The 15726-nt window shown below is 41.4% G+C and overlaps 1 protein-coding gene across 1 annotated transcript in view; it reads left to right on the forward strand.

The window, feature by feature from the left end:
• Positions 1–2267: 2267 nt before the first annotated feature.
• RAVER2 (ribonucleoprotein, PTB binding 2) overlaps positions 2268–15726 on the forward strand; it is a gene marked incomplete at both ends in the record, with an annotated part of 98916 nt that continues 85457 nt past the window's right edge. Inside the window, 1 exon segment of the mRNA XM_080691435.1 lies at positions 2268–2375. Within this exon segment, the coding sequence (XP_080547561.1) occupies positions 2268–2375 (108 nt within the window).

Genomic DNA, 15726 nt, shown 5'->3' on the forward strand with positions numbered 1-15726 from the left:
TGCTATGGGACCAGATCTTAGAGGAGAACAAAGCAAGAAGAGTTGGATGCATCTTGTGATTGTCAAAGACTAAAGGATTTGGGAATGTCCAAATAAGTGTTAAAAATGAGAGAGTCCTGCCCAGAAAGAGTAGTTACTGGGGAAAAGTGACAAATTTGGCATTTGTAAAACAAAACAAAAAACTTCTAAATAATAGCGTGAGATTAATAAATATTGAAATAATTAATGAGATATTTTGATACAAATATGGTCATTTACATAAAGATTTATATTAGATAAATAGTTACAGTTTAGAAACTGTTTACTTGTTGTGCAAAAAAATAAGAATTTTTAACTTCTATATCAAATATGTTACAAAAAATAGATTTGTGGTACAAGGAAGGGATTTCTATATTCAAAGAAGAAATTACTGGCTGCCCATTGATACACCCTAGGATGAGCTTATTGACTTTTCCCCTATAACTTTTTGTCCTGAGCTGTTTTACGTACACTTTTGCCTGAAGGCAGAATACAGCCTAGCTGACTTCGTCAAACTCCTTCAGGCAACTGCTTCTCTGAGGTGATCATTATGAAGCAATCACAGATATGCTGCATTAGGTGAGTTTTGTGAATGGGTATTTTGCAAGAGAAATATTTACAATTGAATTAAATGTATATTTGCATCAAAGTTAGAGGTTTTTGCAATTATGGGCACCTGGGAAACTTACAGCAGTAGGGATGGAATTAGCACTAACCTAGTTTACTGAGGGTTTCTTTGTCATACCCCATCTTGGAATCTTTTCCTGCATTAGAAATAACTTCACCAGCTGAAAAATCTATTAAGAGAAAGAGCGTGCTCATGTGAAAACTATTCTGGAATAGTCAAACTTCAAAGGTTGGGTTTCTCTTACTGGGGGAATAAAAGAAAAATGCTACCCATAAATGGCCAGTTGAGTGCAAAACCAGCCGAAGTCATGGAATATTACAACCAAAAAAGAAATGGAAGGGCTGGCGAGAACAGGGATACTGCAAAATGGAGGCACGCAAAGTTAGCTGAAAACCTAGGCAGTCATAGAAACACTCCTTTTGAGGGGGCAGCGGGAATGCTAATGATTCTATGAGAAACTCAAGCCTTAACTAGAGAATTGTAGGAATTTAAGCCCAGCAATGTATTTGGGAAAGTACGGGAAAAATGAATTTGAAAATCCATACCTAAGTTGGCTCAGGGGGGATGTGCAAATGTGGAATCTGTGAAGGGAAGTTTAACTTTTTTTTTAAACTGCCTGCTAAGTGAGACTAGATAATTTATGCACTGATGATGTAAAACACCTGCTAACTTGGCTTCAAGACCAATTATTGTCCATGGACTGTAATCCATTACTAATCAATGACTGTTGTCAGGACTGAGCTAATTGGATATGATCTTTAAAAGTGTGTACTTGAATGCCAGATTTTTATAGAAAGTCATAAACACAATCTGAAATGTGCCAGGGTTGAGGAGTTAGAGGTAGGAGATGGGAGGAGATGATCTAAGAAGGCAGAAGAATAAAACAGGAGAATGAACACACATCAGTGTTGGTTAAGAACTCAAAATATCAAAAGTTTCAAAATGGTTTGTCTCAGTTCAGGTCCTTCAAGAAGCAAGATGCTATGAAAAGATGATATGAGCAGAATATTTATGGGAGAATACTTATGAAAGATAAGTGGGGGAGGGAGAGCAGGTGTCAGGACACCCAGGACAGGTCTGGCCCTTGGGAAAGGAAAGAGAAAAGTAAGGGGGACCTGTAGAAAGAGTCTGAGACTGCAGCCCAGGCAGACTGATGGCTTATGCTCTAACATGAATTGTCACTAGATAGTCATGTACTGTGGAAAATCACCCAGCTCTAATACCTCACCATGCTCAGTGGAAGGAAGCCTGGATACAGCATTTGTGCTGTGTCAGGTCAGACACCATAATCACTGCTCATAGTTAACTAGCTTTAATCCTTACAGGAAGTTCTTTGGAAGGAAGATCTGAGTGATACACCCACATGGCCACTATGGTCCACCCCCCCCACCTTGTGTCACACAAATACACTTCCCCACACCTGTTCAGGGAGCAGTTCCTCCATGGTTCCTGTGAGCCACTCTTCCTTAGTGGAAATTTCAAAGAGGGAGCTTGACAGGACAAACTACATCCTGAGATGCTGCAGCTGATTTCAGAACTGTAACTGATGCTCATGGTCTTTCTTCTCCACTCTCCTATCTTCGTCTCACTCTCAACTGTACCTCAACTATTACCTTGCAATATGACCAAAACCTCCATCACTGACGGATCTGATTTCTTGATAGTCCAAACCAACATGTTCATTCATGTGTCTATTCCTGGTTATCACTGGGCAAAGAAGAACCAAGAGGTGCCCAAGTGGATCACATTGTAGAAATATAGCTCTACTTTCTCCTGATATTCTGGCTGTATTACCCTGGAAAACATGGTGACTTCTTTTCAATGGAAAAAAAAAGCCTAAAACACTCAGGCAGAAGCCATAACTTGTAATTCAATTAGACTTTTGTCAACCCCCTGTTCTGAGTAAGTTCCTTTGGGGATAAAACATCACTTCCTCTGAACTCAGAGTTGAGGAGACAGGAAGCCAAAAGTCCTCCAGTGAGTCACCAGGAGTAATGGAAGTAGGCCACAGCTGCTCCACCCTTGCGTTCCTGTACCCATGTCTTCTTTAATTTGGAAATTCAACAACAGATAGAGGGTTCTAATTTAACACATATACTGTAACCTGAATGGTGTCACCCTGTCATTTGGAATATTGTCTCTGAGCTGGGATTTCAGCTGTATTTCAATATGCTATTCCAACAGTTTATCACACTGGTTACTTTGGGGTAGTGAGGGGTCAACGGATTCCATGGCCCTCCTTCACTGATCAAATGCCTCGTTACATGGGATTCCATGTCTGTGAATGAGGCATTCTGTAAACCCTTGGATAAAAATGGTGGCTAAGTTGCTTCATGCAGAAAAGGCAAACCTAGGATACATATTTATCCCCATGAAGATAAACCACTGGTGCTTCCAGGACAAAAAAGTTTAATAGCACCAAATGGCCTTTTGTCTCCTTGAGGAATAGTACTGGTCAGGTCCCCATGTTGGTTTCTGTTGCAGAAAGAATTTGGCTATTTGGAGGCAGAAATAGTTAAATTGGGCTATGTAGGTAAGTATCCATACATAGGAACCATGCAAAGATGCCATCTTTGCTGCTATGGCCATTCTACACATGTGCTTGTTGTGTCTACTCCAGAATGGCCAATGCTGATGGCTGGCTAATACCTACTGATGACAATTTTCTTTTCATTGCCTTTCCAACATGGACTTTCTCTAGTGGGCACCTGCTGGAGCCAGCCGGCAAAAGTACAGGTTCTGAAGAAAGGAGTGAGGATGAAAGAATTCAATTCAAGCAAAGGAGGGTTGCCAATCTCTACTGGGGCAACGACCAGTTTATTCTCCTGTGGTTATTTATACAGTTTCTAGCTTTGGGTTGCACAGGAATGAAAAAACAAAAAACAAAAAAACACATCCAAAGTACATACATCACGGATAGGTCAAACAATACCCTGGTACAACATCAACCTAATCTTAACTAGCAGACAGAACAATTAGCATCAATCATTCCAAGAGGGTATTATTTACTTAGACTCCATGACTCCCAAACTTGTTGACTCTGGGTAAAGGACAGTCAGAAGTGCACTTTTGAGTAAGCGTGAGACAAGATAAGGTAAAAACCTTAATGGCTCCCCACAGGCACCAATATGCAGGACAAAAGAATCTTCACACTTTATATCCACTCCCATATGTCCATCTACACACTTCTACTGCAGACATCCCCATGTCCAGTGGTGGGGCACGTTGGACTGCAATCTGGGTCTGCTGAGCTCTCCTCCAGTTTTTCCTCAAAGCTGCCAGCCTTTCATAGTCTGGAATTGTATTTACTGCCTCATTCCATGTGGACGGGTCACCTCCAGAGCCTGGAGAAGTCCACCAGATGTTGTGTTTCCCTGTTCGCAGTAGCAGATACAAGATACAGGAACTTGTCTTTTATTTTGAAGTAGAAGTTCTGGCCCTCATCACTGAACTCCTAAAAACTTTACTAACATGGCAGATTCACGATTCTACATGGGTTTCATTTCCCACTTTGGGAAGCTCACATGACTTCCCAAGGCCTTTTGCATACAGAAACCCTTTTGCTAGTTCTGCTGGATCAGCAGTATGTCTTTGATATATTGGATCAATGGGATGATATAGCTCTTAGTAATCTGTACTGTGACAGAGGATAGAGTGTTTACAAAACTCAGAGTACAAAACTGTAAATAAACTTTGTTACCCATTCCGTGTCAATGTGAACTATTTCTGATTCTCTCTTACTTGTTTATTTAGGCATTGAGAATCCAACCCAAGACCTTGAGCTTCTCGGCCACTGAGACACACTCTTTCTACCTTGATTTTTTTTTAATCAACGTTTTTCAATTGAAATAGAAAAGAAAGTAACCATCCATGCAATCTAATCCATCTAATCAATGACTGCATAATACTACAAAACTGAGGCCTTACAGATCTGTTTTGCCACAAATGTCATTTCTGGTACAGCAACTATGAATGGACTTACTACTTGATTAAGCTTATGGAAATGTATAGTCATTCTCCTAGGATCTATATGGTTTCCATAGATGTGAGTTTAACGGAGATAGTATAGGAACTAACACCCATGCACGCATCCTTTAAATCTGTAACGGTGGTTATATTAGTTGGGGTTTTCCAGAGAAACAGAACCTATAGTGTATGAGGAATGGAGGGACAAAGGAAAAAGGAGAGGTAGAGACAGAGGCAGAAGGAGAGAGAGAGAGAGAGAGAGAGAGAGAGAGAGAGAGAGAGAGAGAGAAAGAAGGGGAGAGAGAGAGAGAGAACCTTAAAGATTTGGCTTTTGCTCATATGATTGTAAGAATTTGGTGAGTCTAGAATCTGATGAGGAAGAGTGGCAGTTGAAGACTGAGGAAGGAGTTCTAGTTTGAGTCCAAAGGCAGCCTGCTGGTGAGCCAGGAAGAGCAGATGAAGTCAGAAGGAATTCTGCTGGCAGAATTCTCTCTTGCTCTGGGGAAGGGAGCTTTTTGTTCTGCTTAAGCCTTCAGCTAATTGGACGAATCCCACCCACACTATGGAGGGCAATCTGGATTACTTGAAGTCCACCGATTTAAATGTAAATCTCATTTTAAAACACCCTAACTGAAACATCCAGAATGATATTTGACCAAATATCTGGGCATCATGGCCCAAACAACCTGACATACAAAGTTAAGCAGGATGGTGCTAATGTCTGCCATCGTTTCTGAGATGTAATATAATTTGTGATTCACTAGCTCAGCTCAGGAAGTGGTCATTTCAGAGGCTTCTCGTTGGTCTTTCCAACAGGATGGTTCCTACCCACTAGCTAGGGTTCTTAATGCGTCAAACTGTCATGAGTGTCAATCCTAATTTTTCACTAAGGATAGATGAAATGACTACCAGCTGGATTCATGGACCCAGTGGGTTGACTGTGAGCTGAACTTTAGTCAGACTGCATATATAATTACTCTCAGAAATCCAGCCCTAACTGGGAACCACAGTGACATTTTAGGTCCTCAGATATCAGTATCAACTCAGACAGTGTATCCAAAGGTCCTCATCATCTGTGGTTATTCTCCATTTTCTAGTGTATAGTCACACAACTAAATGGCTATAAGTCCCCTGGGGGCAGGACTGGGGAAATCATTACAGTTAATACTTTTCATGTGTTGCAGGGTTCTTCTCCATTGACACAGCCATCTCTCAGTCAATGCCTTCTGAGTCTGAAATTTTCCTCAGAAACAGGAACTAAGCAACAGATCATGAATTTTTATTCATGAACCTCCATCCTCCTGTTTCTCTGTTCTTGCCTGTTTCTGATTATAGATGTTAAATGGGGCTTTCATTGGCTCTGCTTCTATTTTTTTCCTAGGGACACCAGATTCTATTAACCATTTCTGCATATTGTGAGTCCTGAACCCTTGATAGCTATTCCAATATTGCTGGTAGTTACAATAATGGCATTCCCCTGACTTCTGGTAACTAAGCATTGTTACCTGATCTCTATTATTTTGGAGGTGCTACCATCCCTATTGCTATTAATGAACCCAAGTCTGTGACAGCTTCAGCCTCAGCCTGCAAGGAGAGCTGTTGCTTAAAGATGCTAGTGGCCCTTTCCCCAGTTCCTTCCTGGTTGCCTTAAAGAATAGTATGTTCTCTGGGTGCTGCAGCAGACATAATTCCTCCGATGGACACTTGGTCTCACACTAGAAATCTACTGTAGCATACCCCTGCCACAGACCTTATATTTTTTCCTTTGCCATCTGCCATGGTAACTCCAGAATCTCCACTTCACCCAACATGGGCCAGCATTTTCTCTAGAACACTAATAGCCAGTATACAATGAGTTTGCTCCATCCCCAGGGAGGGTCTGGGGGCTATTCTTACAATGATGTTCAATCCCTTGACCCAGGAAAATGCTCCAGGTCAAACAGGCTCTATATATCTCACCCTTTGCCCTTTATCGTTTCATTTTTCTGTTTCTCATCCCTTTGTAGGGCTTTACTAGAACTTTGAAATCACCAGCCAGTATCATTCATCTTATAGCCATTTGTGATGGTTTGGATATGAAGTGTTCCCAAGGACTCGTGGTTGAAGGCTTGGTCCTCCCAATGCAGCAGTGTTTGGAAGTGGTGGTTTGGGGAAGTGATTGGATAGTGAGGGTGCTAACTTCATCACAGGGTTAATATGTCATGACTGAATGAACTATGAGGAGTTAATGAAAACTGTAGGAGGTGGTGCTTAGTTGGAAGAAGTGGGTCACTGGGAGTGTGCCTGCAAACGGTATAGTCTTTTGTGTTTCCTCTCTCTCTCTCTCTCTCTCTCTCTCTCTCTCTCTCTCTCTCTCTCTCTCTCTCTCTCTCCCTCCCCCTCCCTCTCTCCCTCTCTCCCTCTCCCTCTCTCTCTCAGCTTTGTTTTCCTCCCCTACCTCGTCCTTCCGCCATAATGTTCAGCCTCACTTCAGGCCCAGAGCAATGGAGCCAGTCAACTATGGACTGACTCCTGACACCAAGAGCCAAAATAAGTGTTTCCTCTTCTAAGTTGTTTTTTCTCAGGTACTTATCACAGCAACACAAATCTGGCTAACATAGCATTATTCTCCCTATACTTTTCAAACACCTAAATATTTACATGAACAAAACTGTTGTCTTTTACCAGTATATATATCCCCAGATTTCTACCAGTCAGATCCTCAGCAGATTTTGATCACCCGTGCTGACCAACCAAAAGTGAAGGTCCTCAAACCTAATTTTGTTGTCTATTTTCTTGGACCATTTTGTTTTGTTTTGTTTTACCAGCTATATCAGGGTGTGTTCACTGAGTATTAGAGATCAAGCCAGAATTAGATGTTCAAAAGATATTTTGGAGTAATCAAGTATAAAAGAAAGAAGAGAGAAACAGGAGTTGGTGGGAAGAGATTCTAAAACCACAAAGCAGGTCTGGCATCTGTGAGAGGGAAGAGAGAAGAGAAGAAGAGGGAAAACCCATGCTACAGTGCAGCTCTGAGAAAGTCTTGGCCAGAGCTGGGTCAAGTGGTGCACAGCTGTAATCCCAGTACTTGAGAGGCTGAGACAGGAAGATATCACAGGTTCAAAGCCAGCCTCAGAAACTTAGTGAGGCTCTCTTAGTGATACCCTGACTCCAAATAAAAGAGCTGAGAGTATAGTTCAGAAGTAGAATTCCCCTGGGTTAAATCCCCAGTACCAATTTAAAAAGTCTCGGCCAGGCAGTTGGGAAGTTCCAGAGCAAAGATTTCCCATTAGCAGAATCTTGTGTCAGGCAGAAATGGCCCAGGCCTAGTACCCCATGTAGACAGGCATTTCCTGGGAGCAGTGGAGATGGGAGGTGGGCAGGTGTATGTGGAGGGTGGCCTCATTATGAATGCAGCAGATCTGGAGGCTGCTAGCCAACTATGCTTCCTACAGCATGCTCCCTGGGAGATCTGAGTAGCACACCTCCGCAACCAAGTGAAAGTGCAGAAGCAGAAAGCAAAGAAGCCAAGGCCAGAGGCCAGATGGGTAATGGAACAGGAGCCTGCCAAGGCCCATTACAGGTAATAAACAAGGGCCTGCCACCAAATGGGAGGGGTAAGGCCTGGTGTTCTATTGCACTGTAGGGTGCCTATCATTAACAATAATGTCCATTTTGAAACATCTAGAAGAAGCCAAGTGTGGTGGTGCACACTTGCAATACCAGTACTTGGGAGGCTGAGACAGGAAGATCCCAGGCTTGCAGGCAGCCTCAGCAACTTGTGAGACCCTGTTTCAAAAATGAAGAGACTGAAAAAACAAGGCTGGGGATGTGGCTCGGGTTTCATCCCCAGTACTGAAAAAAAAAAAAAATTTAAAAAAAAGGGCTAGGGGTTTAGCTCAGAGTTAGAATGCCCCTGGATAAAAAGAAAGTTTTTTTTTTAAATCTCACCACAAAGAAATGATAATGTTTGCAGTGATTAACATGCTAATTACCCTGATTTCATCATCACACAATGTATACATTTATCAAAACACCACATTGTACCCCATAAATATGTACAATTGTTATATGTCAATTAAAAAGCATTAAAAATAAGCAAGGTCGTGGCAAATTTCATCTTTATTTACATCCACGTGGGTTTAGTGAGGCAAATGAGTCTGGGAGTGTGTGGGCAAGCCATGACAAGTGAGTGCTGGCAAGGAGACCAAAAGAAAAGAAGAAAAGTCTATAAAAAGCAGACACAAGAATTAAGGAAGCTGGGTGTGGTAGTACACGCTTGTAATCCCAGCATTTGGGAGGCTGAGATAGGAGGACTGTGGTTCGTGGACAGCCTCAGCTACTTAGTGAGGAACCTTTGCAACTCAGTGAGACCCTGTGTCAAAATAAAGTCTAAAATATACGGCTGGGGTTGTAGCTCGGTGATAGAATGCCCCTGGGTTCCACCCCCACTACCGAAAACAAAAAACAAAAAAGAAGAATTAAGAAGGGCCAGGCATGGTGGTACATTTTTGTAACCCTAGCAGCTGGGGAAGCTGAGGCAGAAGAATCACAAGTTTGAGGCCAGTCTTGGAAACGTAATGAGAAGCTGTTTGGGAGGCTGAGACTGAAGGATCACGGTTTGTAGATAGCCTCAGCTACTTAGTGAGGCCCTCCACAATAAAATAAAATAAATAATAGTTCTGAGGATATAGTTCAGTGGTAGAGCATCCCTGGGTTCAATACTCAGTATTCCCCCTACACACACACATACAAGATTAAGTATATCTTTATGGAGACATCAATAAAGAGCTCTATAATCCCCAATGTACCCAGAGAGCAATCACTTTGTTATTGGAACCATCACAAAAGGGTAATTCAAGTATCATCTGTTGTATAAGTATGTATACCTTAATATATGTACTTTTAAAAGATTTTCAACAAAATGTTTTTTTCAATGTCACATTCATTAAGGTAAATACATACAAAACTTTATAACTTAAAAACATTTATGTTGGCTGGGCGCAGTGGCACATACCTGTAATTCTAGTACTTGGGAGGCTGAGACAGGAGGATCCCAGGTTTCAGGCCAGATTCAGCAACTTAGTGAGACCTTCAGGCACTTAGCGAGACTCTGTTTCAAAATAAAAATAAAAAGGGTAAGGAATGTATCTCAGAAGTAGAATGCTTCTGGTTTCAATCTCCAGTGCCAATAAATAAAATAAAAAGATTTATATCCCAATAGCTGGATTATACTTTATATTTCAAATAGCGATGTTCGTTTGTTTGGTTGGGTTTGTTTGTTTGTTTGTTTGTTTGTTTGTTTTGGTGGTGTTGGGGTTGAACGCAGGGGCTTTTCTACCTCCGGGCTATAGTCCCAGACCTATTTTATACTTTATTTGGAAACAAGGTCTCACTAAGTTGCTGAGCCTCACTAAGTAGCTGAGGCTGGCTTTGAACCTGTGTGATCCTCCTATCTCAGCCTCCCAAGTGCAGGGATTACAAGTCTGAATTACCACTCCTGGCTCCACATTTTTTTTTCAACAATTTTAGAGCTACTCTTCTGCCATTTTTTAAATTACATATTTGTTAGAAAGTATACAATTTTCGTAGACTTCCAAATTTACAAAGCAGTATGTCAAAAGAACCTAAATTTAGCCAGACATGATGGCGCATGCTTGTAATCCCAGTACTTGGGAAGCTGAGACAGGAGGATTGCAGGTTTGCAGCCAGCCTCAGCTACTTAGTGAGGCTCTGTTTCAAAATTTTAAAAAATTAAAAATAGGGCTGGGAGTATAGCCCAGAGGTAGCCTGCCTCTGGGTTCAATCCCCAGTACTGCCAAAAAACAAAACAAAACAAAAAAACATAAGCTTCAATGTTAAAGAGTACAAGTCTTCCTTGTTAGGTTTAAGGGAAATATTTATGGTTGATAAGTCTATTAATTTGATAATAACTTTTATAACCCTATAAATAACAAAAATCAAAATATAATATCCACTATAGGTAGGACTTAAATATATATATATATTTAATTATTATATATATAATAATATTATTAATTATATATATATATATAATTTTTCTTTTGTGTGTGTGGTACTGGAGGTGGAACCCAGGGGCTTTCTACCTCCGGGCTATACTCCCAGACCTATTTTATATTTTATTTGGAAACAGGGTCTCACTAAGTTGTTGAGAGCCTCACTAAGTAGCCTAGACTGGCTTTGAACCTATGAGATCCTCCTGTCTCAGCCTCCCAAGCGCAGGGATTAAAAGCGTGTGCCACCACACCCGGCTACGGAGTTGATTTTTTTTTTTTTTTTTTTTTTTTTTTTTTGCGGTACTGGGATTTCTGGAAACCCTTCTACCTCCGTACCTCTGGGCTACAGTCCCAGACCTATTTTTTATATTTTTATTTGGAAACCGGGTCTCTTAAGCCAGTGCAGCTGGCTTCGAACCTGTGCGATCCTCCTGTCTCAGTCTCCCAAGCGCGGGGATTACAAGCATGCACCACCACACCTGGCCGGAGTTGAAATATTTTAAAGATATGTTTAGATTATGATAAAATGGAAGTCTAGAGTGGAACTGTGTGGCAAAGTGTACACTAAGGAAAGTCATTTGTATGAAGTAACGTATCCGTGGACATTACGTTCTAAGGGATAATGGGAGGTTTGAGGCCAGCGTCACAGTTAAATTGGGGGCGGCAGAAGCAATCTTCCATGTGTTATCATTAGCATCACCATTGTCTGATTCATCTTACTCATCCTTATTACTACTATTACATACTTAAATGTTAGTAATTATAGTACTTCCACGGTTATTACTGGATCAGCACTTTCACAACCCCATTGGAGGTTGCTGTTATCTGAATGCAGTGAGAAAAGCAGAAAGTTTGGAGAAGACTGGGTTTGAGTTCTAAATTTGCCTCATACTACCTGTATGACTTTGGGCAATTTACCTAACTTGATTATGTCAGTCCCTTTTTATTTATTTATTTATTTATTTATTTATATTTTGATACTGAGGATTGAACCCAAGTGCATTATGCCTCCAAAATATACCCCCAGCCCAGTTTTTTTTTTTTTTTTATGTTGGTACTGGGGTTCCTGTAAGCCCTTCTCCCTCCAGGCTACACTCCCAGACCTATTTTATATTTTTTAATTTGGAAACAGAGTCTCTTAAGCCAGCGAGACTGGCTCCGAACCAGCGCGATCCTCCTGCCTCTGCCTCCCAAGCGCGGGGATTACAAGTGTGTGCCACCACGCCCGGCTTTTTTTTTTTTTCTTTTTTTTTCTTTGAAACAGGGTCTCGATAGGTTGATGAGAGTCTCACTACTTGCTGGAGCTGTTATCAAATGTGCAGTCCTCCAGTATCAGCCTCCCAAGTACTTGGATTACAAGAATGTGCCGCCATGTCTGACTAGTCGTTTTTTTAAATCACAGCGATAATAATACCCACTCAGAGCAGCAGTTATGAGAATTTAAATGTGTGTGAGTCACCTATGTGGTCCCCAAATTCTGAGTTTCTGCTCAAATCTCCTCTCTATCAGAGGATGATAGAGAAAATTAGAGAGTATAAAATTTCATGGAGAAATTAGAAAGTATAAAAATTTCATGGAGAAAATTAGAGAGTATAAAATTTCTCCGACCAGCCAGATGTGGTGATGCACACCTGTAATTTCTGTACTTGGGACGCTGAGACAGGAGGATTGTAGGTTTGCTGCCTGCCTCAGCAACTTAATGAGACCCTCCACAACTTAGTGAGACTCTGTTTCCAAATAAAAAATAAGATAGAAGTGAGAGGGTAGCTCAGAGGTAGAATGTCTCTGGGTTCATTCTCCAGCAACACTACCTCCACCAAAAAAATAAACAAACAACAACAGAAAACAATTATCCCACCAAGGCTTTTTAATAGATATCTCTCTTGCCCCTCGCACTCGACTGAAATTGCTCTCACTCAAAAGTTCTGCGACCTTGCTAACTGCTACTCCAACAATCTCCTTTTCAGTCTTCATTCTGTTTGTCTTTACTGCAGCACTGACATGTCAAACAAGCTCCTCGAGACATTTTGCTTTCTTGGCTTCTCTGAAGCTGTTTTTCCCAGTTCATTTCCTATCTTTTTTTTTTTCTTAGTATGACAATGGAATGCAAGGTCAGGAGGAGCAGTGAACGGTCACCTTGTGACCCAAGAAGGAAGTCCAAACAACAACCAAGGCCAACACTGCAGACACAGCAGCCATGGGGATGGCGCCAAGGAGCCATGATGGAAAGCTGGGGCCGGGGACCAGGCGCGAGGGAGGAGTTCACTGGCAGTGAGGCCCAATGGAATCCAGCTACTTTTGCCTGACATCTTTTTCAGAATTTTGTATTTGTTCTTGTTTTGTTGTTTTGTTTTTTTTGTGTGGTACTGGGGATAGAACCCAGGAGCATTCTACCTCCAACCTACACCCCCAGCCCTATTTTGTATTCTTTGTTTTGAATCAGAGTCTCCCTGAGTTGCAAAGGGCCTCACTAAGTAGCTGACGCTGGCTACAAAACACGATGATCCTCCTGTCCCAGCCTCTCAAATGTGGGGATAACAAGCCTGTGCCATCATGCCTGGCCTTTTACAGTTTTGCCTGGCTCTTTTTTTTTTTTTTTTTTATGAGCTGGGCATAGACACAATATAAATAGCAAGTACCTTCCTTCCATTTTATTACTCCTTCAGGCCTTTATGTTGTTCCCCAAAATCTTATTTCTTGGCCTTCTCTCTTAATCTATATACTCAGCCAAGATGGTCTCGTTCAATTTCGCTCTCGCTCTCCACCTCCTTCTCTCTTTTGGGGAGAGGACACTGAAAAGTGAATACATGGGCACTCTGTAACCCCGATCTATTTTATTTTAGTATTTATTTATTTATTTGTAGTATCAGGGAGGGAACCCAGGGACATTCTACCTCTTAGCTACATCCTCAGCCCTATTTTTTATATTTATTTATTTATTTAGGTGGTACTGGGGGGGTGGAACCCAGGGGTTTCTACGTCCAGGCTATACTCCCCGGCCCTATTTTATACTTTATTTGGAAACAGGGTCTCACTAAGTTGCTGAGAACCTCACTAAGTAGCTGCGCCTGGCTTCGAAACTATGTGATCTTCCTGTCTCAGCCTCCCTAGCGCTAGAATTAAAAGTGTGCACCACCATGCCTAGCTTTAACTCTTTATTTTGAAACAGGGTCTCACCAAGTTGTGGAAGACCTCACTAAGTAGCTGAGGCTGGCTGAGAACCTGGGATCCTCCCTGTCTCAGCCTCCCAAGTACTGGGATTACAAGCGTGCACCATCACACCTGGCTGTATTTTATTTTAGGTACCAAGAATTGAACTCACGGGCATTCTACTTCTGAGCTACACCCTCAGACTTCATTATTATTATTATTTATTATTATTATTATTATTATTTTTGAAACAGGGTTTCACTAAGTTGTGGAGGGCCTCACTAAATAGCTGAGGCTGGCCACGAACCTTGCAATCCTCCTGTCTCAGCCTCCCAAGTATTGGGACTACAAATGTGTGCCACCATGCTTGGCATATGTTCTTTTATTTTGAAACAGAGTCTTGCTAAGTTGTTGAGGGTCCAAGTTGCTGAGGCTGGCCTCAAACCTGCAACCCTACAGCTTCAGCCTCCCTAGTACTGGATTATAGGCATATGCCACCATGCATGGCTGATTTTATTTTTACTAACAAGTTCTCTTATAATTTCTAGACTATACGGTAGGCATTCTTAACTATTTGTCCTGCAGTATTTACAGCTCAGATTCCTAAACCAAGGTTGGTATTATTTCTAGATGGCTGCCTCTTTCAATTCACAGCATCACTGTCCATCCAACCTTTCCCATTAGAAACCATAATACTATTCTCTTTTATGACATCCAGTGTGTCACCAAGAGCTTTAAAATAATTCATAGGTATTCATTATCATTATTACTATTATGACTGCCTTTTATCTAGCTCTTGAGCTCAGCATGCTGCCCAGTTCTTTATACATATTACCTAATCTAATCCTCATAATAGCCTTTAATAATAGCCTTATGGATGCTGCTATTATCTCTGTTTTAGAGTTGAAGAGTCTGAGGTTCCATGTATTTAAAATATTCTCTCATGCTTTAAATAGTTGCTCCAGTTACACAAAATCAAATCCAGGTAATTTGACGCCGGACTCTGCTCTTGCCTCCACAGTCTGCTTCTTCTACCTGCATCTTTTTTAGAAAAGTCACCAATTCAATCCTCCCTCTGGCTAGAGTTACACAAGATTACATGTCTGGGCTCCCAAAGCAGACAGATTGGACCCTGGGGCCCTGCCGGCCATGTGACTCTGGAGGTGGTAGCTGATCTTTGCCTGTGACTCCTCCTTGATTAACAGGTACATGCTAGCTAGAGCACAGGTTAGTGATGGGGTTTCCAGTGAAATAATATTAAAAAATGAAACAAAGAATTAAAAGTTAACTCTACCTAGGTAAAGCTCTCTACACCAAGTGCTATTATTTTTATTATTCTACTCCAATATGAACCCACAAACATTTTTCACTTTGTTTCAAAAGACGTCTAACTAGTCTCTGTGACAAAAATTAATTTTCTCCATTGTTGTCAGAATTATTTTTCAAAAAGCTACATTGGACCGTGCCACTTCCCGGCATGCAAGCCTCTGATAGGTCTTGTCTCTTTGGAATGGCCTTTGATGCCACACTAAGGCATTCACGCTTAAAATGGGACCAGCTTCTCAGCACTGGGATGACCTCCGCTGTCCTTTCTCATTCATTCCCTGCTGTTCTCCCAAAAGAAGCAGTTTTCATAAACATCAAACTTACTCTTTCATGGACAGACGACCAGTCCTTTTGATGTCTCGGGGCCTCTGTGTGTGCCCTGTTTCAGCACTTACCTCATTGAATCTAGAAAATTCCTTCTTGTCCTTCCAGGCCCAGCTGCTCATCTGGCTTCCCTAAGTCATAGCCCTCCAGATCACGTGCCACGCACGTTCTTTATTCATTGTATTTATCATACCAAATGTGATAAATACTGAGCTGCAATTACTTTCTCCAGGGGAAAATCTACTTCTGAATTTAAAAAAAATCTGCTCCATTGTGCTGTATGTGGTACACTGCATACACTTCAGATATATTGAGGAA

This window comes from Muscardinus avellanarius (assembly GCF_963383645.1).
Source record: "Muscardinus avellanarius genome assembly, chromosome: 3".
In the NCBI taxonomy this organism is placed as follows: domain Eukaryota; kingdom Metazoa; phylum Chordata; class Mammalia; order Rodentia; family Gliridae; genus Muscardinus; species Muscardinus avellanarius.